The sequence below is a fragment of the Globicephala melas genome, chromosome 4, assembly GCF_963455315.2.
Source record: "Globicephala melas chromosome 4, mGloMel1.2, whole genome shotgun sequence".
Taxonomy (NCBI): domain Eukaryota; kingdom Metazoa; phylum Chordata; class Mammalia; order Artiodactyla; family Delphinidae; genus Globicephala; species Globicephala melas.
Window position 1 is genome coordinate 106947616 of NC_083317.1, and position 24046 is coordinate 106971661.

The following is a 24046-nucleotide window of genomic DNA, read 5'->3' on the forward strand; positions in this document are numbered from 1 at the left end:
AGCAGTGGTTTTAGAAGTCACTGGAGACTGTTGCCAGCCCCTGATGCAAGCAAACCACGGTGACTGTGGTCACCAAAAGCATGGCCTATTTCAGGCATTAGAAATGGTTGTTGGATAGAAATTCCTCGAGAAACTTCAGAGTCTAGAAAGTCCCTTATTGTGATGTGGAAAAGGAATTCCTCATGCTGTGCTGGTGGGAATGTAAATTGGACAGCCATCCTGAAAAGCAATTTATCAGAACCTAGAGAAGTTAAAGATACGCATAATGTTAAATTTTTTAATGTGTCATGCAAACAAGGTTTCTGGAGCAGAGCAGATTATTATTGTTTACAACGGATAACCTCACCGCTTCCCCTTTGCCTCAGTTGTTTACCCTCAGGCAACATGATGAGAACCACATGTCATCCTACACATACCAAGGTCTGCATTATAGGTAAGGAACCATGAAAACATGAATCTGGATATTTACATAGGGGAGGGACAACGCCCCCATTCATCTGAAAGAAGGGGAGAAAAATCTTCGCTCCTTGGGAAGGATGCTGGGTTCTTACTCTTACCTTTTGGATGCAGATAAATCGCTCCATGGAGAGGACAAGACTAGTGTCTCCAGCTTGATAACCCAGGGATGTCTCCAAATCCTGGGTCTCATCCCCACCTTGAAATGTGAACACATACTTCTGGGAAGATAAATCTCTCTAGATGGTCTCTCACTTTCTGATTAGTTATGAATTCACTTCTAAAGCTTTTTCTTTTAGCCCAGGTCCCAAGTTTCAGTAAAATTTGCTCAGAAAGCCCAAACTCTGCAAAACCATAAAAATATTTTCTCTATATTCTTATACATACCTTATGATCCAGCAGTTTCACTCCTGAATGATTATCCCAAAAGAATTCTTGCTCATGTCCACAAGGGGACATGTATGATGAGAATATTCATTGTTGCATGGTCCGTCTAGGTGCAAAGGTGGAGGCACCCTTGATGCCCATACTTAGGAGAATGGTTAGATAAAATGTGGTGGGTGGTGAAAATGCACTAGTAAATCACATTACAGCAGTAGAGGCAACAAACTAAATACACATACAAAACCTTGTAGAGATCTTGAGTGAAACAAGCGAGAAATAGAATGTGGTCTATGATATAATGTATTTATGAAAATGACAAATACCCTAAACATTGCTACATGTTTTTCAGGAATACATATCTGTTCAAAGACATATCAAACCCCAAAGAGTGAGAACTTATATAAAGGGGAGATGGGAGGAGAGTCTGAGAATGAGAGCAGTATCAGGGATAAAGGAAGAAAATTAAGACAGCAAGAGAAGGACCTCACCCCCAACAAAATAACGTACAGAGCTGAGGCGTATGATTATCTCACTAATGGATTCCAAATGAAGAAAAAGAAAGCCTCTCGAATGAGCTTTTTCCACATCAGCACCTCTATGGTCTAGTACACATAGTAATACATACTAGTACTAGATGCTCAATACGTAGTTGTTAAATGCAGGTGGCAACCACTGATTAGAAAAAAAAAAATCACTGCAATTCTTTGTTTTCCAATATGAAAGGAGATCCCGTGGGAATGCAGGCTTTCATTGCCAGTAGTTCTGGTGATTACATTTACTGCTGACACCCTGTAGAAATGCCAACATTTTCATGACATTTGAACATTGGTAGTCTTTTGCCCTTGCTTCCACTCTGATAAAAAATACTTTGCTGGTTTTAATGGGCTAACATTTGAAAGAAATTGATACAGCAGAAACTAACACAGCATTGTAAATCAACTATACTCCAAGAAAAATTAATTTAAATAAATTAAATTAACCACCGGGGAAAAAAATAAAACAAATTGGATCCTTCAAGAAATTAATTATGGGTTTATGAAACATTTATGAAGCTTCACCCAATTTGCCACCTTTATTTTGACTCAATGCATATATGCTTATATTAACTTTTCCATAAACTACTTTATTTAAACTCCTGTCATGCTTACTGCCAACATTCTGTAATCAAAAATATCACTTTTTTTTGGTCCTTAGGTGAGTGTGAAAATTTGGCTTTTTGAATCAAATCAAATATTCTATCATATTTATTGGTCCTTGAATGAAAGAATTCTTCAAAACATCTCTCTGAAATAAATCAAACATGGGTGCCTTCTTCCAGCCACTTGGAGCCAGAACCATAGAATTGTCATGACTTGCCAGGAAGCAATTCAGTTCTTCTCAACACACTGGGATTCAAAAGATAGGAAGAAGGTCAAGTCTATTTCATGATCTGTAGTGATAGTAAAAAGCTTGCCACTTTGACCTCATGTGTAGTTAGGGTTCTTTTCCTAATCTGGGATGGAAAAAGGAGAGACAATGGAATGTAGCACATGTACGACATCCATGTTGAATACTGGAGCACACTGTGAGTTCTTCCAGGTCAGCACCCTTGCCACCTCTGCTCAGAATCTGTCTCCCAGCTGTTGCCCACTTCCCTCCTCACACATCCCAACCTCCTGCCAAGTTTCAGATAAGTCCCAACAAGTTCAGTATTCATGCCTCAACTCTTCCTTCTGTATTGCAAAATTTGGAATAAAAACATCTCTGATTATCAAGAGTGGAATTTTTGCTCTTGCAACCAGATTATGTATTTTGTCATATGAAACCAAACTATTGTGGAAAAGTATGAACATATGCACATGAGGATTGACAAATTCCTCAAATACCAATTAATGGAGACAGATCAGCCATCCCCACCTCTGTTCCCAAGGGTGTAGAATTAATTTCCCAGTCAGTGCATGCCAGAATAACTTGGGGAGCTTGTTTAGAAATGCAGATTACCAGGCCCAAACATGGACTTATTGGGTTAGGCTTCCAGAGGCAGACCTGTATATGATGTTTGTAACAGATTTCCCCAGGATTCCTGATGCCAGTACCTCCTGAGAACTGGAGATCTGGAAAAGCTGAGGGTCTTGAAAACAAGCAGTCAACATGCTATGTTGATGGATTCAGGCAAACATTCTTCTTCAATTACTACATTTTATTCTAAAAACTTGTTTTATAAAGTTAAATAAAATGAATTCCTGTAATATACATAGAGACAGGTATTTTTTTAAAGTAAATATGTTCTAAAAGAGCTTAATAGTCATAACTGAATAGACATGAAAATTGAAAACCTAAATGCCACTGCTGATATAAATGTGGCTCAATTAGCAAAAATTTAGAAAAATTCGTTGAACAGCTCCTATGGGCAGAGTGCTATGCTAATTAATTTCAGAAGCTACAAAATAATATAGGAATAAGCTACAAAATAATATAGAAATTGTTAAGGAACTTTAATCCAGTTGAGAGCCAAAGAAGTCACATCAGAAGAAGGTTAATAATAACCACAGCCAAACACAAATAAAGGTGTGTTCTAATTTCCTTCTGTGAGAAATACTGTGGACCCAGTGGATTGCCTTCTCATGTCCTTGGAATACAGGACTGTGTCTCCTTCATCTATTTGTCTTTGGTTCCTGACGCCAGGTGCTCTTAATTCTAAGTGATATGAATTAAACTCAACAGTGATATTTCTCAGAAATTGAAATAAAATTTTAAAATTAGAGCATAAATATTCTTTAGTGTCTCTTTTGTTAGTTTATTCATTCAACATACAGTGTTTCTTACAAGGCAGTATGACTACAAAATGTAGGACAACATGAGTAACATAAAGATGAACAATATAGAGGAGAATCATTAATTTTCTTCCCTCAATAAGTTTATTTCACACCCTGAACTCCATACAGTTAGAACATGTGCACTAGAAGTAACCATAAAGACGTAAAGTGTTACTATTATGTGAAAATATTTAAGATTGTTTAAAAAATAACTCTTGTTTACATTTCTTAAAACATGCTTGAAGTATGTGCCGAGAGTTGATCCTATTAACCATAGGCACATAGAGCGTGTGAGGCAATCCTACGTTTCGTTATCTGTGCAAAAATAGAGTTAGAACAGAATTTAAATGTGCCAGAACCCAAAGTTCTTCCAGATGTATCCTTTCACTGATTTCTGGAAAATTGTTTCCCAATACCTTCTCACAGTACATAGACCATGTTATAAGATCCACTTTGGACTTTTACAGAATCGATAGCATTGACTCATGCTGTCATTGTCATCAAAACAATGTTGTAAATATTCTCTCGTCTTTCCAAGCTGCCTGGCATATTTTTCCCTTAGGCTTTGCAAGAGACTTTTTATATAGTTTTCCAAATTCCTACTCCCATTAATGACTTTTTTTTCTAAAACTGGACAAACATTTACTTAATCAGCTGTTTTAAAAACATCATTTTCCCCCTCCAAGGGCCTTTACCCCTTTTGAATTAGATGGTGTTTATCAGGAAAATCCTTCTTAGTGCATGTTTACTATGATTGTGTATCTTTTTTCTTTAAGTCAACAGAAATAATACGGACTTCAATATTCTTTGGGTTTTATTGAGGCCTGATTTGGTGTGTACTTGAAAGAATGTGACCCCTCTAAGTAGAAGCATCATTTTCATTGAAAATTGGCCAGCAGTGTCCCCTCCTCTTCTCCTTCAGAGCGCAGTCTCAGTATTGATGCCTAAAACTGCATAACAAATCATCGCAAACCTAGCAGCTTAAAACAGCATGCATTTGTTACCTCACAGTTTCCTTGAGTCAGGAATTTGCTTGTGACGTAGCCGGGTTCTCTGCTCAGGGTCTCACAAGGCTGCAGTCAAGGTCTTGGCTGAGCTGTATTCTCATTTGGAGGTTCCAATGGAAAGGGTCAGCTTTCAGACTTGCTCAGGGTGCTGGCAGAAATTTGGCAGGGTGGAGGGGTTGTTGTAGGACTGAAGGGCTGGATCTATTACTGGCTGAAGGTGGCCTCTAGGTCCTAGAGGCCACCCCCAGTTCCCAGCCATGTGGCCCTCTCCATAGGCAGTTTACAGTGTGGCAGCTTGCTTCTTCAAGGCCAGCAGGAGAGTTTCCCTATGCATCTGCTGGCTAGATGGGCTTTGTGTGTGTGTGTATGTTGGGGGTGGAGGGAGGAGATACATAATAATACAATCGCGAGATTAATATTCTATCACCTTTGCCATATTCTTGGTTAAAAGCAAGTCTCAGGTCCCTCCCACACTTAAGAGAAAGGGATTATACAAAAGGGTGAACACCAGGAGGTGGGAATTATTAAAAGGTCACCCTAGGGTCTGTCCACCACAATGCCATTGAACAGAAACACTCAATGAGTGACCCTACTTAGATCTAAATTATTTTTATTACTCTTCTGGAGTCTAGTTGTCTTAAAGGAAGTTTGTAATTCTCTAACCAAATCAATTTTAGTTCTCTTGCCTTAAAAAAAAAAAAAAGCCATACAGCAATTCCTGGGCAAGTCCTAGAGAAGCTACAGGACCCAGGAGGGTAAAGAAGATGAGTAGGAAAGAGAAATAATGACCTCAAGCACATTGAAGAAGTCAAAATTCCAAAAGTTTAGGTATCAGGAGTTGATGGTTTGTGTTTGCTTGTTTCGTGATTTATTTTGCTTTGATTTTCCACCAGTGTTTGGAACTACCTGTGTCTCATTTGTCTCTCTATTCAAAGTTGACTGTTACTGCCAACTTCAACAGTTCATAGAATTACCATCTACTTCCTCACTCAGTCCCCTTTGCACGACACCTAAATCCTCTGAAGAAGTAAGTCTGCTTTTGACTTGAGACCTTGAACACTGGGATCTCGCTTGCCATCTGTCTTAAACTTTTAAAGTAACTTTTTGCCAAGACACGTGGATTATGAGCAACAACCTGGGACACTTCTGGTCTCAGAACAGGAAAAATAAAGGAACCCTTAAGTATTATTTTAAGTACTTTGTTTGCTAGCAGTGTTTGTGGTGAATGATAAATTGATCCTTAATTGTGTGGGAAATAGAGAAGTGATCTGCATGTCAATGGCCAAGTATAGACTTCAGAGACTTAGCAGTTTTGAAACTGATATTTATGAACATCTGCTTTTTCCCCATAAATTTTAATATGGATTTCGTCCTTTGAAACCTGCAAAACTCCCAGGTGCTTCTTCAGTCTTTATCTTGGAAACGTGCTTTTTTAAAACATCTCCTTTTTTTCATTGAACACATTCAGCCTCACTTTTGCTAAAACAACATTTCTTTATAAACAGTGCCTATTGGAATGCCTAAAAGATGGTATTAAATGTTAGCAGCTCAAAACACTGTATTCAGCATTTTGAGCCTCCAAAATGTCCAATCCCAGAACACAAGCCGTAACAGTCTTAATAAAGGATGCTAAAAAGAATTCATTTCTAGTCCCAGTTTATGCCTTTCTTTATCCCACAGATATTTATTTAATGCTTGCTTATTTTTAGTGCTGACATTAGAGCAGCCAATAAAACAAAGTCCCTGCCTTCATTGGGTTTTTGTTCCAGTGAGTGTAAATGTTCCTGAAAAAGAATTCACTTTAAATTTTCATAATACTGTTCGTATAGTTCATTGGAAAACTTTGCACTGGTCCTGCAAACCAATGATATTCATCCATTCTTGATGTTGGACTAGATTCTGGGGTTATAACTTGTGGACGCAGTAGATATGTTTCTGCTCTCAAGGAGCTTAGAGTTTAGCATACTTCTCACCTGTGTCAAGAAAGGCAGACCCAGGGAACTTTGAGGTAGGATCTGGGTAGCCACTGATCATTCTCTATTTTAGATCCACTGTAAGCAGGGCTAACAATGCCTCCATCCCTTGGCTCTTGGCATACTAAGAGCCATTACTATGGGTAGAAGATGAGTGTGTGGACCAGAGGAAAGGAAATAAAATCACAGCTCAATAGACGACAAACAGAGAAATCAGCTGGGCACGTGCAAGGCTAGAAAAGACATTAAATCCCTGCTAGGAAAGCAACTTTTTAAGAGTGCAATTCTGACCACTCTGTAGCAGAGGCTATAAGTCATTTACATAATAGGAAAGCCTCAGGAGGATAGTAGAGCTATTTAATTTGGTTAAGCTAATAGTTTTCCATCCATTTACAGTGTAATGGAACCTCCCTTCTCTGCCTCTTAAACAGGAACACATTGGCAGGTTGCCACAGGGCACATAAAACAGGGGCGGTCTTCTTGGTGTGTCAATTCTACTCAAACATTTAGAGGGGAAAAGATAATTAATTTACTGATAAGTAATTTAAGGCATTATTTTCCATTAAAACCAATGCAGCCATATAATGGACTAGCATGCAAAATTTGCATCCACTTTTAAGATAAGCATGAAACTAAAACAGGGCTGGAGCCAAGGGCTGAGGGATTAAACCCTCTCGCACATTTTCTATCAGCCCCCTGTGAAGCCAACCTAATAAAAATAATTTTTTGGTATGAATAATTGATCCTCAATGTTATGTAAAGTGTAAATAAAAGACAAGTCCCCCAGAAGCATTCCTTTCAACCACACTGCCACTTGGATACCCCAACTTTTTAGAAATTCTGGAGCTGCTGTTAGATGTAAGAAAATTCTGGGCCACTTCACTTCCCCACAGCCTGACGCCCAGCCCTGGGGCCCATGCTCGCTGCCTTCCGCATTTAAGAGCACTGCCCTGGGAGAGTTTGAACTTGCTGCTGTGTTCCAAAATGGGCCAAGAGAGGTTGGCTCAATGCCCCCTCCTTGTGCCTGGCAGTGAATTTGAGCCCTGGACGTCCTGCTTCCATATCCCATTTTCCCCCTCTCAGAATGCTATGCGGCAGGCAGACCCACTTATGTTCTTTGTGCTTTGTGTTCCTGAAACAGGATCTGGACCAGGTACAGCTGCATCTGGAAGAAGTGAGGTTCTTTGACGTGTTTGGCTTCAGCGAAGCAGCAGGAGCGTGGCAATGCTTCATGTGCAACAACCCTGAGAAAGCAACTGGTAAGAGCCTCCCTCCCCTGGCTGCTGAGAATCACTTGTGCCCCTGGGATTTACAGGGATGCATGATCCCCACCGTTCTGTTTGGCTTTCTTCTTGCATAAACATCCTAAGTTGGCATAATGCACAGAGGTGGGCCTGACTGCCTCTGCTTCTTGCTGAGAAAGGTATCTCACCAAAGTGGGAGTGAGAAAAAGGGAGGATGTTGAAAGGGAGAGAAACATAAACGAGAAATGAGCAAGAGAAACAATGCCTACAATTATATGGCTATCAAGAAAGTGGTACTGGCCATTTTGCCCTGAAAACATTCTTCATTTCGACCCCGATGACCCTGAGGGTTAGAGAAAAACAAGCATCCTGTCAAGAAGCCCAAGGAAACGAGACCACACTAAATGAGTGAATGGTTGCACAGGCCTCCTCATCTCATAGTCCTCCCTTACATTTGTGCTTGATGATTGAACTGGGTGAAAAGTGAGACATTTAAAGAGTAAGGAATTATTTGAGAAATAGCTTCATAGCTGGTTATTTACCCTTCCCTTCCTTTCTGCTGCCCAAGGAACTTGGTCTACTGACCTTGCCTAAAAAATAATCATTGTTGGTGAATCTGAGCCAAGCTCTATGTTAAACATGTCAGTATCTCATTAACCTTCACAGTAATCTCATAAGGCTAGTACTAATATTATCTCCATTTTACTGATGGGGCAACTGAGGCACAGAGGGATTTGGGAACTGCCTGAGGTCACACAGGTAATAAGTTAACAGCGTCTGGATTTGAACTCAATCTGACTCCAGAGCCCATGCTCTTAACCAACTCTCCATGCTCCCTCCCAGTTACGCTTGCCCCAGTCTGACCAGTGGAAATAGGTTGATAAAAAGTCTAATCTTCACAAAGTTATGCTGTCCTTGGGAACAGAATACTTTATCACCCATGTGCCCTCTTAGAAGGCATAGAGCTCTCAACACTGACACTGCTCAGGAACTGCAGTTTAGACCAAGAGAACGGTATTAAAACACTGTTGAACACAAACCACTTTGTAGATGAACCATCCTCTAGAGAGCCGTTGATTATACCACCTGTACCCATTCCTTGAATTGGGGGATTTTGTGCATCTTAAAGATCATCCATTGTGGCAAGTCTATCCTCTTGCGTAGCCAAGAAGTTGAGACTGAATCGGGAAAAAAATGTGTTCATTTGGCCAGATGGAAATGTGAGGGTCTCTCAGAGAGGCACCAACTAAAATGTATTACCCCACAGAGATGGTATGGGTGGAAGAAGCTGGCATTAAGGATAGCAGCCTTCGCGAGGCACACATTGCTGGATGATTACAGACCAAGTTTGAGCTGATGCCAGAATGAACGCCCCAATTTTTAAAAAGTTAATTTGAGCAAAGAAGGAATTGAGGAACTGAATGTCTCCATTATGAAACTTTCTAATTAGACCTTATTTCACCTGTGAAAAAGACAAAGCATAAAAGAAACCTTATTTGAGATCGTGGCGAAGTAAGGTGCTTATCTGAGGTGGCTCTGAGGGGCCCTTAAGAATTTCATTCCAAGTAAGCTGAGTCCTTACCTTAGTTCAATAAACATTGAATCGTATCTGGCCAAGGGAGGCTCAGGAAAGGGTCTGCAAGTTAAAACCACAAAGTGCTCCTTTAATATATGTTTTCTCAAATTCACTGCCATGCACTTGAAAAGAACATTTTGCACATTCACTCGTTCTTATTTGTGTTTCTCACAGTTAAATATAGACTGAGAACATATAGCAATAAAAATTCAAACAAGGCCAAATATTTTATAGCAGAACATTCTGAATCAAAATATTTGGTGCCGAAAACTTAGTGTGCTTAGGTTTCTTTTCTCATTTCCTTTTGCTCCATGAAAGGGGATTTGAATCTGAGAGAAATCCTATTTTAAATTATTATTTTCACCAAAAACTCTTGACTCCCTGAAAAGTTTATATAGGTTGTTGATCTAATTTTCTTATTTTTATATAGCATATAAATTATATATTTAAGTGAAAGGTCTAACATAATACTGCTGACACATATATTATTCATAGGGATGATATTTGCATTCATGTTATACTTAAATTGTAAGTTTAAAGGTGATCAAGACATAAATATTGGGAAAAAAAAATTTTTTTTTCCAAGGAATAAATATTTTGTTATTTGGTTATGCACAGCTAGCATAGTACTTGGGTCCCATTTTTCATTTATGAAATGCACATTTGTTGTTTTGTTTGAATGTCTTCTCCAGGCTGAGCCTTGGGATAAAATATGAATAAGGTACAATATCTCTGCTCTGAAAGGATTCATAATCCAGTTAGGGCCAGAAGACATATATGGAAACATCTAACATACTTCCTTGTATGTTTTTAGCATGCAATAAATACCTGTTGAGTGAGTCAATGAATGAATAATACTTAGAAATGGAAAAGTCAAATACATCTTGAATATTAAAATGTTTCAAAATTGTGATTATGTGTTAATAATATCAAGTACATCACTATACCATACCCATTGCATTCTGGGTCTGGTGAATGGAGGTTGGTGCTTCTTTCCTCTTTGAGAGAAGTCACCGTGTATACATCAGAGTCTGCTTCCCTGTCTTTGCTCCTGATGTACTGTGCCCAAGTCCTGTTACTGCTCTGGTTTGGTGAGCGCTCCTGCAAGGCCCAGATGCCCTGTCAGCCTCAGGGAGGAGGGATCTAAAGAGATAGGATTGGTGCCTAGGACAAAAGCTGAAGAAATTGCATTTGGGTTTTTTTTTTTTTAAGGTATTGGCAAATGGTACAATGTTCTCAAATATTTGTTGTTCCAATATTTTCAATGAGGCCATTAGAACATTTCAGTTAGACATCAGGAAAGTCATCCTGAAATATAAATCCTTCTTAATAATGTGTAAACTAAACTGTGGGACTCCAGAAATTGACAGCAAATCAACTGGCTTCCATGGTCACTTTAAGGACATTCTCCTCCTTGGGTAAAAGTCACATCACCCCACCAACTCCCAGTCATCTTCCCATCAACTCTACCATCAACACACAGAAATGCACAGAAGTTTACTATTTGGTATTCAGAAAAATATTTTTTTTTCCAGTTGGGTGTGAAGTCAGAGGAAACTAAATGCTAGCATAGTGTAAAGGTCTTAAAATTATAATTGCTGGCATTTATCATACTAACTGTGTGCTAAATCTTACATGCATTTTTCTCACCATTATTGAGTCCATTTTACAGATCAAGAAACTGAAACACAGAGAGAGGTTAAGTACTTTTTCCAAGGTCACACAGCTACTAAGTGGTACAACTAGGATTTTAATCCAGGTTAATTCCTGAACCTGAAATTTCAATCTCTAGGGCAAATCCAAGTTAAGCACATGGAATATTGAAAATTACAAGAACAGTTATTTCATAATGTTATATTGCATTGGAAAGACCAAGGAGTGATCTACTGATACCTCTCTGATGACTTAATCTACTCAAAGATGAGCAGGGGGTTTGGTATGATAATGTGTGGGAAATGATTACATGTAGGAAATGGTTACGTAGAAGCTATTTCCAATCCCTCCAACTGCTGATTCAGTTTCTGATAATCATTTTATAAAAGTACAGAGTAAAAGGTTAGAAAGTCACTGAAGTAACTCAAGAATCCTCAGAGACTTGCTTGTTGGTGTTTATTGCCAATCCCATTACCCCACATGAATGAGAGAATAGAGGTTGAGCAAATAGATCAAACAGAACAGAATCTATTTCTGGAAAACCAAACACATCCCTTTATCAGTCATCCTTGTGTCCTGGAACTACTAGTGCATGTTAACAGTAAGAATTAATCAGCTGGACCATCCTGGAACACATCTGGCTGTCTATTCAGTCACATTGTTTTTTTTAAAGGAAGAAGAGGAACTAAATCGTGACTTTCACTCTTGTTTCTTGAGACACATGGGATGCCTTTGTTCTTACACCCTACAGAAAACAACTCAGCGATGTCTTGGTTTTGGCACTTGTGTCTCCCTCTGTAGATCTGAGCACTCGCCAGTGTGATCACTCTCTTAGTCACTGGATATTTAGATATTGAATGTGATTGTCTGTAGGAGGTCTCCTTAGGTTATAAAAGAGAATGAAAAACATTTTTTCAGAAAGACTTCAACCATCTATCTTGATTCCTCTTTAGAATTTGATTTCAAACATTTGTGCTATAAGAACATGCTGTCCATTATATCACATGGGCAAATAGAGATGGTTTCAAAATGCTATCAGGATAAGAAAGACCTCTGTCAGGAGATATTCTTCAGACACTAGAAACTGGTAACAGCAGTGTGGCTCTCCTTTGCTGGACACCTTCAGCGTGAGCTAGATGGCTTTCCACTCCAGACACCAACATGAAAATGGGCTAGGGACTTCCCTGGTGGTTCAGTGGTTAAGTCTCCGTGCTTCCACTGCAGGGGGCACAGGTTTGATCACTGGTCAGGGAACTGGGATCCTGCATGCCGCACGGCGAAAAAAAAAAAAAGAAAATGGGCTAAATGACCTCTGAGGACCGAACTCATAAGACATAAATAGCCTGTGGGTCCATTAGTATGAAACTTTTCCATTTAATTTTAGTGCCAACTTTCACAGAACTTTAAGGGTGACAAAAGAAAACCCACTTTGGATTTATGCAGTGACTGGGTTTGTCTTATGATGCCTTCCCTCCTACCACAGTGTGTGAGCATGTTGTCTTCCATGTTAAATGTGGTTGGAGTGCCAAAAACAGGACAGTGGTTGGGCAGGATAACATCACATTTTCACATGTATATACTGTTAATGTCTCGGTTCATAAGACTGAACCCCAGACTGTTGTTCAAAGATACTTTGAATTAGTTAATGACAAAATAAATACATGCTCATCAACTCAGATAAGTTATTATCCTTATCCTGAAATCTTTTTCCCTTTCCCCTCTTCCCATCTCCCTGTTCTATGCCTCTCTGTTAAGCCTTCCCACACTCACATTCTCTCTCTGTCTCTCTCAAACACACATACAAACACAGACACACACACACACAGACGTGCATACACACTGGCATACATGGACACACCACCCCAACAGAATAAACTCTCTCCTCTCTGTCCTTTCCGTTCTCTGCCCACACCTTCTGTAGTGTACACAGCACATTGCCATCAATCTCTCCCACTAGACAGTAAACTAGAGGTGGAAAAACCATCCATTATTTTTCTTTGTATGCCCTACCCAGTACCTGGCACATGGTAGCATTTAACAAGTATTTGGCATATAGATGGATGACGGAGTAATTCATGGATCATGTAAAGTGATAGGATGATGATAGAAGAAATAAGATTTGTTTTGAAATGCAACTTTAAAATCTAATTCTTTCTCAAAATTAAAAAAATAACTTACTAAACTGAAACCTTGAAATAGCAGCTTTTGCAAAGTAAGCTTTTATAAGAAGAAAATGTTGCTATGTACAAAGTTTCAACACTATATGGTTACCCAATTTTAATATTTTACTAAACGGTTTCAGTACACACAGAGTTCATAGTAAGCTTGCTAATAACCTGTGAGCCTCTATGAGAAATAAGCTAAGATCAGTAGCCTAATACCCTGCAGGGGTTAATTTCCATTTTTCAACCAGCGTCACTATCCTAATCCTTCTGCCTTTCCATATTGGGTCAACAACAATCTTATCTTGGTAGGCTGAAAGTTTACTTGCAGCAAAGCGTGAATCACTCTGTGGTTACCCACAAACAAATCATCAGGCATTGAAATGTGTCCTCTTCCACTCAGAGAATAAGCCGAGTCACAACCCGTGGAGGAGGAGAAGCATGCTTTAGAAAGGCAGACTAGAGTGAATAAATCAGTCTCTATCACTTTACAGATTTGAAGTGACATAAGAATTTTTATGTAGTTTTCTAAAATAAAGAACTTAATATCTCTTAAAAGAGCTCTAGTCATCACCTTTCAGAGTAATCTTAATTTTTTATCTACCTATACAAATACATTAGGAATGAAATTTATTTTTCAGCCACAAGCTCCCCTATGTAAAAGACATATAAGTGCGTTTAGCGGCCACTGAGAATGAAGTCATCAAATACCTCATATTTTGCCTTGGATCTTAGCCCTTCCACCTTCTCAGAAACTCCACAGCGTAGATTACCCTTTCTCTCTTTTTTATTCAATGTCTCCCTCCAACTTTAACTCCCATGGGCTTTTAAACACTTTCAACTGGCTTAACGTCTCCTTTCCCTTTCCCTACTGCCTCTCTCTCACCTCCTCTTGAAAGCCAAAAGAGTCCCGTCACTGCTCACTCTGAATTTCCTTGCCTCCTTCTCCTCCTGCTTCAACCCTCTCTAATCTGGCCTCTAAGCCCATTATCTCTGTGGTCATTTAAGGCCACACAGGTCCCAGGCACGGGGTATGTTCAGTCCTTGTGTCACTTACCTTAAGCAGCATTCAATTCTGTTGGCCAATTCCTCCTTCCTCAAACATTTCTCCCTTTGCCTTCTGAGACAGCACTCCTTGGGTCTCCCTCCTACTCTAGACACTCCTTTTCAGCCTCCTTTCCAGGCCCACCTTCCTCTATCCACCTATTCATTGTCAGAGCACCTCTCTTCCCCTCACTGTAACTCTCTCCTCTGTCAATCTCCACTGCTTCTGCGGCTTCAGTAACCTCTTCTATGACAAAACTCCCAAATGTGTATCTGCAGTCCAGGCCCCTCCTCTGATTGACTTCTCCCATCGCCTGCTTGGTACTTCAAAGGCATCTCAAACTCAGTTCATTTAAATTAAAACTCATAAGGGTCCTGCCCTTGTCCCCTCCCCCCGCAAAAAAAAACAAACAACACTGGATTTTCTTCCAGCATTCCCCATTTCAGTAAATACAACATCACTCATTCTGATGCATCAGCCAGAGACCCACTGCCCTCTCTCCTACCCCTATCTAATCTATCACCCAGTATTGTGGATTTACCTTCTCAACTGTGCTCAACTCTGTTCACCTCTCTCCATTGCCCTAAAGCAAACTACCATCACCTCTAACCTAAAATAATGGCAATAGCCTCCTGACTGTGCTACTTGGACCTTCCAACCTCCTTCCCACATTGCAGCCAGAATGACCTCTTCGAGGCACAAATCTGATGGGACCACTCTCTGCATAAAACCTTACCATGGCTTCCCACAGCTCTTAGCTTAAAGACCAAACTCCGTATCATGTGCCTGAGAGCTTCACATGCAACGTTCTCTCCCAGCCTTTCCAGCCTCATCTTGTCCCCAGTGCCATCTGCTCCTCTCTGCTCTGCCCAGAAGGAACTCCTTTCAGTTTCTTATACTCACCTCACTTCTTCCTGCCACTATGCTTTTGTATCTGCTGTTCTTCTGCTAGGAGTGCCCTTTCTCCCCTCATCACCTAGTTAATGTAGATCTTAGCTTTCCCATTACAACTCAGATTCATTGCCTTTCTATAACCTCCTGATTTATGCTAAGGTCCTTAAAGTACTTCGGAGCCTCTCCCTATAATACTTGATATACCTGTCATCTTGTTTTTTGTTGTTGTTATTCTTTCATTTGGTTGGCTTTTGCATGTGATTATCTGATTAATGTCTACTTCCTGCAGTAAACAAGTTCTATGGAGGGAGTCCCCCTCATCCATCTATCCTCAGCCCCTAGCACACAGTAGGTACTCAATAAATATCTGCCAAATAAATGAATGACCAATTTTGTATTTTCTCAAAAAATTTTTAGTAAAATTTTTCTTAGGCAAGTGGTGACAAAAAACTAATGAATGAATTCACAGTAATTCATTGTAAGAGAAACAAGGTATTCATATGATGACATTTGCAGTGTATCTTTTGTGCCAAACGTATTCTTTGTATAAACAGTATTTTCTTAAGTAAGCTCTTCTCAAAAGTACTATGAGAGATCATTTTATTTAACAGAGTAGTTATTGTGTGTGTGTGTATGTATGTCAAATACACACAGTGTTATGGTGTATATGATACAGATGAAGCTTCCAATGCAGACATTGTAAAACTTCTATTTATTGCCAAAAGGTTTGAGGCCAAGTGTTGAACCACACCAGATGGAAATTGTGTTAAGTAATTCCACAAAAGCAGTGTAGACACACCTTAGAATGCTCTTAAACACCAAGAATGTACGTGCATGCAGGTGGGACAATGGCTAACGTGTGCAACTTGTACAGCCCAAACAAGGTGACCCTCCTTATCACAGAGCTGGTACAAGTGTGTCAGATCTATTTGTTTCCATACAAAGAAAGCTGTACAATGTCAAGGCCGTGCCGGAAAGCACTCAGCATTTTAAACTGTCTAAAATCCTATGGTCAGGCGTTGCCAGCAGTACCTATCCATGACATCATATTAATGAGATGACAGCATGGGACCAACATGGGAAGTGTGTATGGAACCCTTTTTTTTTGAACCCTTTTTTATTCAAAGTTCAAGAATAAGGTTGAGCAATTCTCTCCATTCATTTCTACCACCCCTGATCTTTTCCCATTGGTCCCTGTCAGTCATTACTGGGCAAGTCTGGGCCAGTCTTCTTTGATAGGTTCCCATAAGGGCACAAAGGTGACCATACTTACTGCTCAGAACTTACTGAGCAGGTTACCTTCTTGGCAAGTGGCCTTAGAATTTTTCTTTCACTGATGAAACCATAAGTAAGCCAAATTCCACAAACATTGATTCTGAACATTTTCTTCTATAACTCTATTAACTTAAGCCAAGGACATGCATGTGATCTTATACTGCTATCCTATTCTTTAATTTTATGGAAAGGTCATAACAATTTTCTTCCCACTATTGGTTTTGCAGTTTTACTATTTTGGATATTGTACGACCTACTACTGTCATCTACCATGAGGCTACTATCATTTCCTAGAAGTTCCTGAGCTATGTTAGAATAACCTGGGGATCCTGTTAAAAACGCAGGGTCCCTCACCCTACCCCAAAATTTTGCTTCAGTAGGTTTGGGGTGGTTCCTTGTAGCGTGCATTTTAAGAAGCCAGCAGGTAATTCTGATGTAGGTGGCCCTCAGAACACAGTTTGGGAAACACTGCTCTACAAGCTTATAAAAGAGTAGTTCTGAGGCTTTTTTTAGAACAATATTTCAGTGATTAATAGAGAAGCCTAGAAAGCGGACTACATTTTGATGGGTATGAAATTACTGAGAAAGGAAGCCATTCGGCACATGTGAAAGTGCCCTCAAAGGGCTGCTGTCAAAATGAGTTTGTCCTTTTTTGGGCCCCACGCATCTTGTAGAATGTTACAAAATGGATGCTGGATGATACCGCCTCGTTTATTTACTACTGTAAGGAAATATGGGCTTCTAAAACACTGCCTGGATATTCATACGAAACATGCCATTTGTTACAATCCTCAGTGATTTCAGAAACCACAGATGCTCAGCCTACCAAATGTGGCTCCTATGACCTCCTCATTTAATGATTCTATCCCTCTTTAAGCATATCCTCTGTAATTAGAGTTGGCTTTATTAGAACTGGCACACATACAAGAAAATCAGTAAAACCATAGAAGGGAATTGAAGTAAAGTTGAGACTCTCAATACATAAAAAATAATTCCCCACAGACTGTACAGGAGTTGTAATTCCCAGAAGCAGTCATTTCAAGGGAAAAGTTTTTAAAAGACTTTATACTTTTTCTCAGTTCTTCTTTTAAAACTAAATATTTGAGATTGACGTTTTTTCTTCCAGAATATGCCTTCTTTTGAAGGTATTTGTCTTTAACAATCAAGAAAAAATATCTAAGAATTCGAACATCACAAATTAAATTCACAACCGTCTTAATTATTCTTGTACAATGCAATATTTTCAAGACAAAAGTTGCATAAGCCAGAAAGCATACATACAAGGAACTTCTGGGTATGGATAGAGGTCGGTACAATGTGAATAGTAGTTAACAGTGGGGGACATGTCACCACCTACTGTCATAAGAATAAGCAGGAACTCTGGAATAAAAGGGAGCGACCACCAATGATGTGGAAAAGGCTCCCAGTGCAGCCCAATCCACTATTGGATTAGCTTGAATATGGCAGTCTTTGTGAACAAGTGGATCTGTTACTCAACAACAGAAGAGTTCACCTCCCTTTGGGACTCTTTGAATTGCTTGTGACACCTCAACTTCAAAGCCTGCAGTCCTTGAACTTTAAAAGGGTTTCCTGTCTTACTCTGAATTCTCTCACTGTTCCTAACACTTTAATATAGTATAGGTTTCATTATATCCTTAATTGGAGGGAGGGAGATGGGTTTTATCCTAAAGTCATTAGGATATGGTATTTATAAAAACCACCTGTTCATCATCACAGTAAGAGATGTTGATGATTTTATGGTCATGATCATGGTCATGATCATGATGATAGTAGCTACTATTTGTTGACCCCTTATTATGTACCAGGACTTAGTTAAGCAAGGCTACTGTTAACCTTTACAGCATTTTTGTGCCTTTATTTATGGTGGATGATGTCCACTTGGGGGTGTAGACTTAAACAGCAAAATTCGGGCTGAATTTCAGCCCCTACTTACCCCTTGGCTGAGTGTTTTTGTGCAGTGCACAGCCATTCACAGTGGCCCTGTTGTTAAGCATGACATCTTTGGAGAAGAGGAAATTGAAGCTCAGTGAAGTTAAACAACTTGTACAAGACAAGTCAGCTGTTAAAGTAACAGATTCTGGGCTTCAGCTGAGGTCTGACTCCAAAGTCACTGCCCTTACCTCATCAGCCCTAGGCCTAGGCCAGAGAAAGTCTTTGGTACAGCCCTGTATGATTTATTATAGTAAGGAGTAAACATGGCGTTCAACACACTATGTTTAACTAAATTATAATTGGCTAAAAACATATCCACAATTGCAACAGATCTTAAAACAAGGTGGAGACCTTGAATTATTGAGCTCTTGTGCTCTTGAGATAAAGGGGTTATATGATTACAGAAATTATTATTTTTTATGATGTTATGTTACAAAGTATTAGCTTCCACTTTGCACGATGTCCAGGGATCTTCAGGATGAGTCTCTTCTTGAATCTCACATCACATCTCTTGTTTGCCAAGCCCCACCAGGTTCCATCACAAAGAATGAGTGACAGTTCCTAGAATGCATTTCATGCCCACTCTGTCGGCCTCAGCCCTTTGCATATGTTTTGGGGTTTTTTTCCAGAATATCCTTCTTCACTTCACCTTCATCACTGCTACTTGTCCTTCAGAATTCAGCTCAGACACATTTTCTCCAAGAAGCTTTTCTGCTTCCTACACCCAGTTTAGAATAGGTGCCTCCCAGGGTGTTCCATTCTCCTTACTTCTGGCTTTCAGTTACATTCTGGCAGGAGATCAGAGGGAGGGAGCAGAGTGAGGTCTGCTTATTTATTCCCGACTCCCTCCCTGCTTGGTCACCGCAGGTTGACTGTGTCCTCAATCCACAGCCACAACTCCTGTCAGGCAGCGCTCTTGCATACAGGTCTCCTTCTGGGTCCTAACTGTTCTCTTTGCTTTCCTCTTCAGCCAGAGAGGGGTGTTATGCCTCTTCCTGGCTCCTGGCCCCAGAGTACTAAGGTGCTTTTCCTACACCTTGCCCACATCTGTGTAAGTAGTCCCTTTATCAACTGCCCTCAGTTGCCCAGCTTGAGGTGCCCCCGTTTCCTGCTGCAGCCATGCCTGATCCATAGCAGATCCCATCTGGGGTCTGTGAGGCTTCATGTCTGTGCTAGCTGGACCTTCGCAGGCTCTAGGCCCCTCCTTGGTCCTTAAGAAAAGCAGGGTCCTTTCTAATGGAATTTCAGAAGAACTTTCAAATGAAGTCCAATATGGCCTCCCATGACTATTTGATACCCAATCTCTTTCCTGGATCTTACACCAAAAAGTCTTGAGTCGCCTGCCGATCCCCCACCTTCAGCTCATGACTTTGACCAAAGTGACTGCTTTACTTGCAAAAGAAGTGAACTTGCTTCTGAGTTCATTGATTCTTCCAGCTTCTTTAAGTTTTTTTCTTTTCATGCACTTTCCCTCACATGTCCCACTTGTTACCTCAGGTCTTCTCTGTACTCCTCCTAGAAGTTCCTCTCTCCCTTCTTCAGCGGGGGCCCAGCCCCCATGTCACCCTCTCCCAGCTGGAAGAATTTCCTTTCTTTGAGTTCTGTAATGCTTGGCTTTTACTTCTGCAGGGGCACTTGCCAAACTCTACACTGAGTTGTCAAATTCGTAAAATACTTTATCTCCCCACAAGATGATAAACTCAAGCTCTCTCTGAGCTGGGCTTTATGACCCCCTCAGATCCAAACACAGTGCCTTACAGCTTATCTGTGCTCAAAATTATGTGTGAGATGACTGGATATCGTTGGTAGATCAACAGAGGAATATTCTTTCTTGCTTTAAGGTATCCGGTCTGATATTATTTCACTCTTATTCACCAACTTTGTGTTGAGTAAGACTAACACCTTCAAATTTCATCTTTTATCAACATAAATATTTTCAACTCTTGGTGCACAAAACGAATACAATTAATATATGACCATTTGTATTAGCATTCTAAAAGACTTTTAAGTTGATAAACACGGTAATAGTTTGGGTTCCAATTGCACTAGAGAATTCAGTTTAATATTCCATAGTTTTTTCAGCCAACTGATAATTTAAAAAAGGAACAGATCCTGGTTGGTAAAGAATGTCTTAGCCAAATTGTGGTGCTTTGAATGAAATTATGTGTTAATTGGCAAGAGAGAAAATATTTAAATATCCTTTATGCATTATGTGCAAACAAGATAGTTTTAGACACACAATCATTCCCTCATAGGCTCATTCCACATGTTATTTTTCAAGTGGAATATGATCATCCTTAGAAAGAATTAGTTACCTGTTTTGACCATGAAGAAACTGCAATATCATATGAGAATTATTGCTTACCAGGACATGCTATGGGCAATAGGCCTATTAAAAGGACACATGGCCAGTCACGCATAAGCCAGACATAATTATAAAAAAAAAATTTTTTTAGGACCTGGGATAGCCACTGGAAAAAAATTTAAGTCTTTTTTTTGCCTTTTGAAACTATTTTTAAATTAATCCTACAGCTACAGATAGCCTGACTTTTACATATTATCTGAAGCCGACTCTGATGCCTAAATTAAGGCCCTAACATGCAGCTAGTTTAAAGTGCTGCTAACATTTCCTTCCTAAAATCCTTTCCATGGACTTTTCCCCTGGGATCCACTTTCACTGGGCTACAGTGAAAAGTCTTCACTTAGCAGCATTTCATCCTTTTGTTCTCCAGTAAGCCTATCATTTTCTCTGGAGTCTCTCACAGTCATTGTGGGCATGTGGGTATGTGGGTATGATATCCCAGCCACTCCATGTCTCAAACAATTCCCTTAACTATTTTGCCAAGTGCGACTTCTGTCACATACACTTAAAGTGAACCATTTGGACCTGCCTTGAGATTTGGATCTGTGTTGAGGAGAAGTTCTTGTAGCTAATTCCCTATGTCAGATCTAGAAGGACACACGTGCTTAAATATTACCTAAACCAATAGTGATTTCAAATCAGCTCAGATATCATGACTATTTCAAATGTTTCTTTGAGTAAATATGGGAGAAAGACTGGAAAAATATTCTGTTATTAAATGACATTGCAGGGGCTTCCCTGGTGGCGCAGTGGTTGAGAATCTGCCTGCCAATGCAGGGGACACGGGTTCGAGACCTGGTCTGGGAAGATCCCACATGCCGCGGAGCAACTAGGCCCGTGAGCCACAACTACTGAGCCTGCGCATCTGGAGCCTGTGCTCTGCAACAAGAGAGGCCGCGACAGTGAGAGGCCCGCGCACCGCGATGAAGAGTGGCCCCCGCTTGCCACAACTAGAGAAAGCCCTTGCACAGAAACGAAGACCCAACACAGCCAAAAATAAATAAATTTATAAAGAAAAAAAAATGACATTGCATTATATTAAATCATCTTACCATTAAAAATGGCAAGACAGCAATGTGGTTACAAAAGGTGAAGTACGTTCTTTAATAAAAGAGGGAGGCAGGGGTAGTAGTTCTTTGCTACTTACCTAGTGTCCTCACATAAATCTCTTTATTTTGATTTTTGATCTCTCAACATCCTTGTAAAGCAGGTGGGAGCGATTATTATTTCCTCTTTGCTGAGCAGAAATCAGTGGTTAAGAGGACTCGAATCTAACTCTTCTGAATTGTTATTCAAAAATCCTTCAACATTACAATTAGATCAGCATTTTTTTCTAATTTGAAAGCATAGGAAATGGGTGTTTTAGAAAAAAATTAATCCTATTTTTGGCTTGGGTTTTTCCTTGTTGTTACTTAGTTGCTTGTTGGTTTGTTTTCTCCTCTTGGAACTCCATTGGACCTTCCCTTCCTCCTCCCAGACAGGCTGCTGTACTCTTCATGACTCAACAGCACGTGTTAGCAGACATTCATGGAACCCCTAGCCCAGGACGACACTGTGAGCACATGGCAAGCAGGCTGTCCCTGCCCTCTAGGACCAGTAGCACGTGGGGAAGACATGGTGTCCTAAGTGCTTTACCTGCTGCACAAAGGAAACAAGCACTGTGTTTATGGAAAATTTAAATTTGCAAAGAGCATACTAGCTTTAAGAAAGCTCTAAATCAGATGATTCCTAGTAAAGCAAAGCAGAACACTGAGATAATTTTCTTGACATTGATTGTCAATGATTCTTGAGTGACTGCTTTCCATACCCTCTATGCTATACCTAGTACTAGCCACCGTGGAGCATCGCAGAAAATGAGGGACACTTCTCATCACTGAAGCCTCAGATTAAATGCCACCTCAAATATGCAAGCTCTTTCCTGACCACTTAAATGCATGTGCACCAACCCCCAAGTCACTCACTCTCTATTCTATCTTCATCATAACCCTATCACTATCTAACAATATATTTCATATGTTGTTTCAGTTATTAGCCTTAATTTGGGATTGACAATGGAACATCCAATTGACTAGTCATCAGACAAGAAGGGAAAAAAGCTAGATTAACTTTAATAGAACTTTGTTTATAAAAACTATACATTGCATTATTCTTAACCCAACAGTGCTGTTAAGGTAGACAAATCCCCTGTCTGAGGTAATTTTTTTACCTACGTTAGATAAGAGAAATGGTAGATGGGAAGGATAGGTTGTGTTCATATGGTTAAAGAGGTACTGTCCAAATTTCATAGTGGTGAACAAATTTCATCACTTTCAAGGTGCTATGAAAATTGAACATTAATGTATATAAATAAATATTGTCATACTCCCCAGAAATCAGATGCTTTCACATGATTTTGAAATTTGAAGAGTGAATCTTATGTAGTTGGTAAAACAAATGGAATTCTTCAGTTCAACATTTAAACTTCTGACATTGTAACCGGACTTCTAATTCTATGGTTATGTGTAATCATACACACTCTACTTCAGTGTAAAATGAATCCATTCATTCACTCATTCGACAAAAATTTATAGACTCCATACTAGGTTAGATGCCTGATGTAACAATAGTGAACAAAGCAAAGACCCTGCCCTCATGGAGCTTTCAGTTGAATGGGAAAGAAAGACATTAATAAGGTAAATACCAATAATCATCTACAAATGATGATACCTGATAGAAAAGAAACACGCCAGTTGCTTTGAGAACGTGTAGAAGACAAAGTCACTCGAGTCTGGGTTTGGGAAAGGTCTCCCAGAGGAAGCAACGTTTGAGTTGAAACATGAAACGATCAGTTTTTAACTAGGTGAAGATTCAAATATGGACAGTGGAGACAGAGTGTGTGTGTACCAGAGTGGAAAAATCATGTTCAAAAGAGTTAGGTAAGTTTGCCTTTGCATCTGTTAAGGATTCAGAAAAACACATCTTTTGGAGCACTACATTGACTTTTGCTGCCAAATAGCTAAGTATACTTGGTTTATGATTATTTATAAAGTTATATTTCTAAGCAGTTCACGTGAACAGAATACCATGAAACAAAGGAGTTAGGAAGCACAGAAAGCTGAATGTCTGGATGAACCTTACAAAACTGCTAACCAGGGCTTCCTTGGTGGCACAGTGGTTGAGAGTCCGCCTGCCATTACAGGGCACACAGGTTCGTGCCCCGGTCCGGGAGGATCCCACGTGCTGTGGAGCTGCTGGGCCCGTGAACCATGGCCGCTGGGCCTGCGCGTC

General features: G+C 39.9%; 1 protein-coding gene across 1 annotated transcript in view; it reads left to right on the forward strand.

The window, feature by feature from the left end:
* The window catches only part of VEPH1 (ventricular zone expressed PH domain containing 1), a 213639-nt gene that overhangs the window by 184399 nt on the left and 5194 nt on the right, over positions 1-24046 (forward strand). Inside the window, exon 12 of the mRNA XM_030842369.3 lies at positions 7757-7874. Within this exon, the coding sequence (XP_030698229.2) occupies positions 7757-7874 (118 nt within the window). The remainder of the gene's footprint in view (positions 1-7756; positions 7875-24046) is intronic.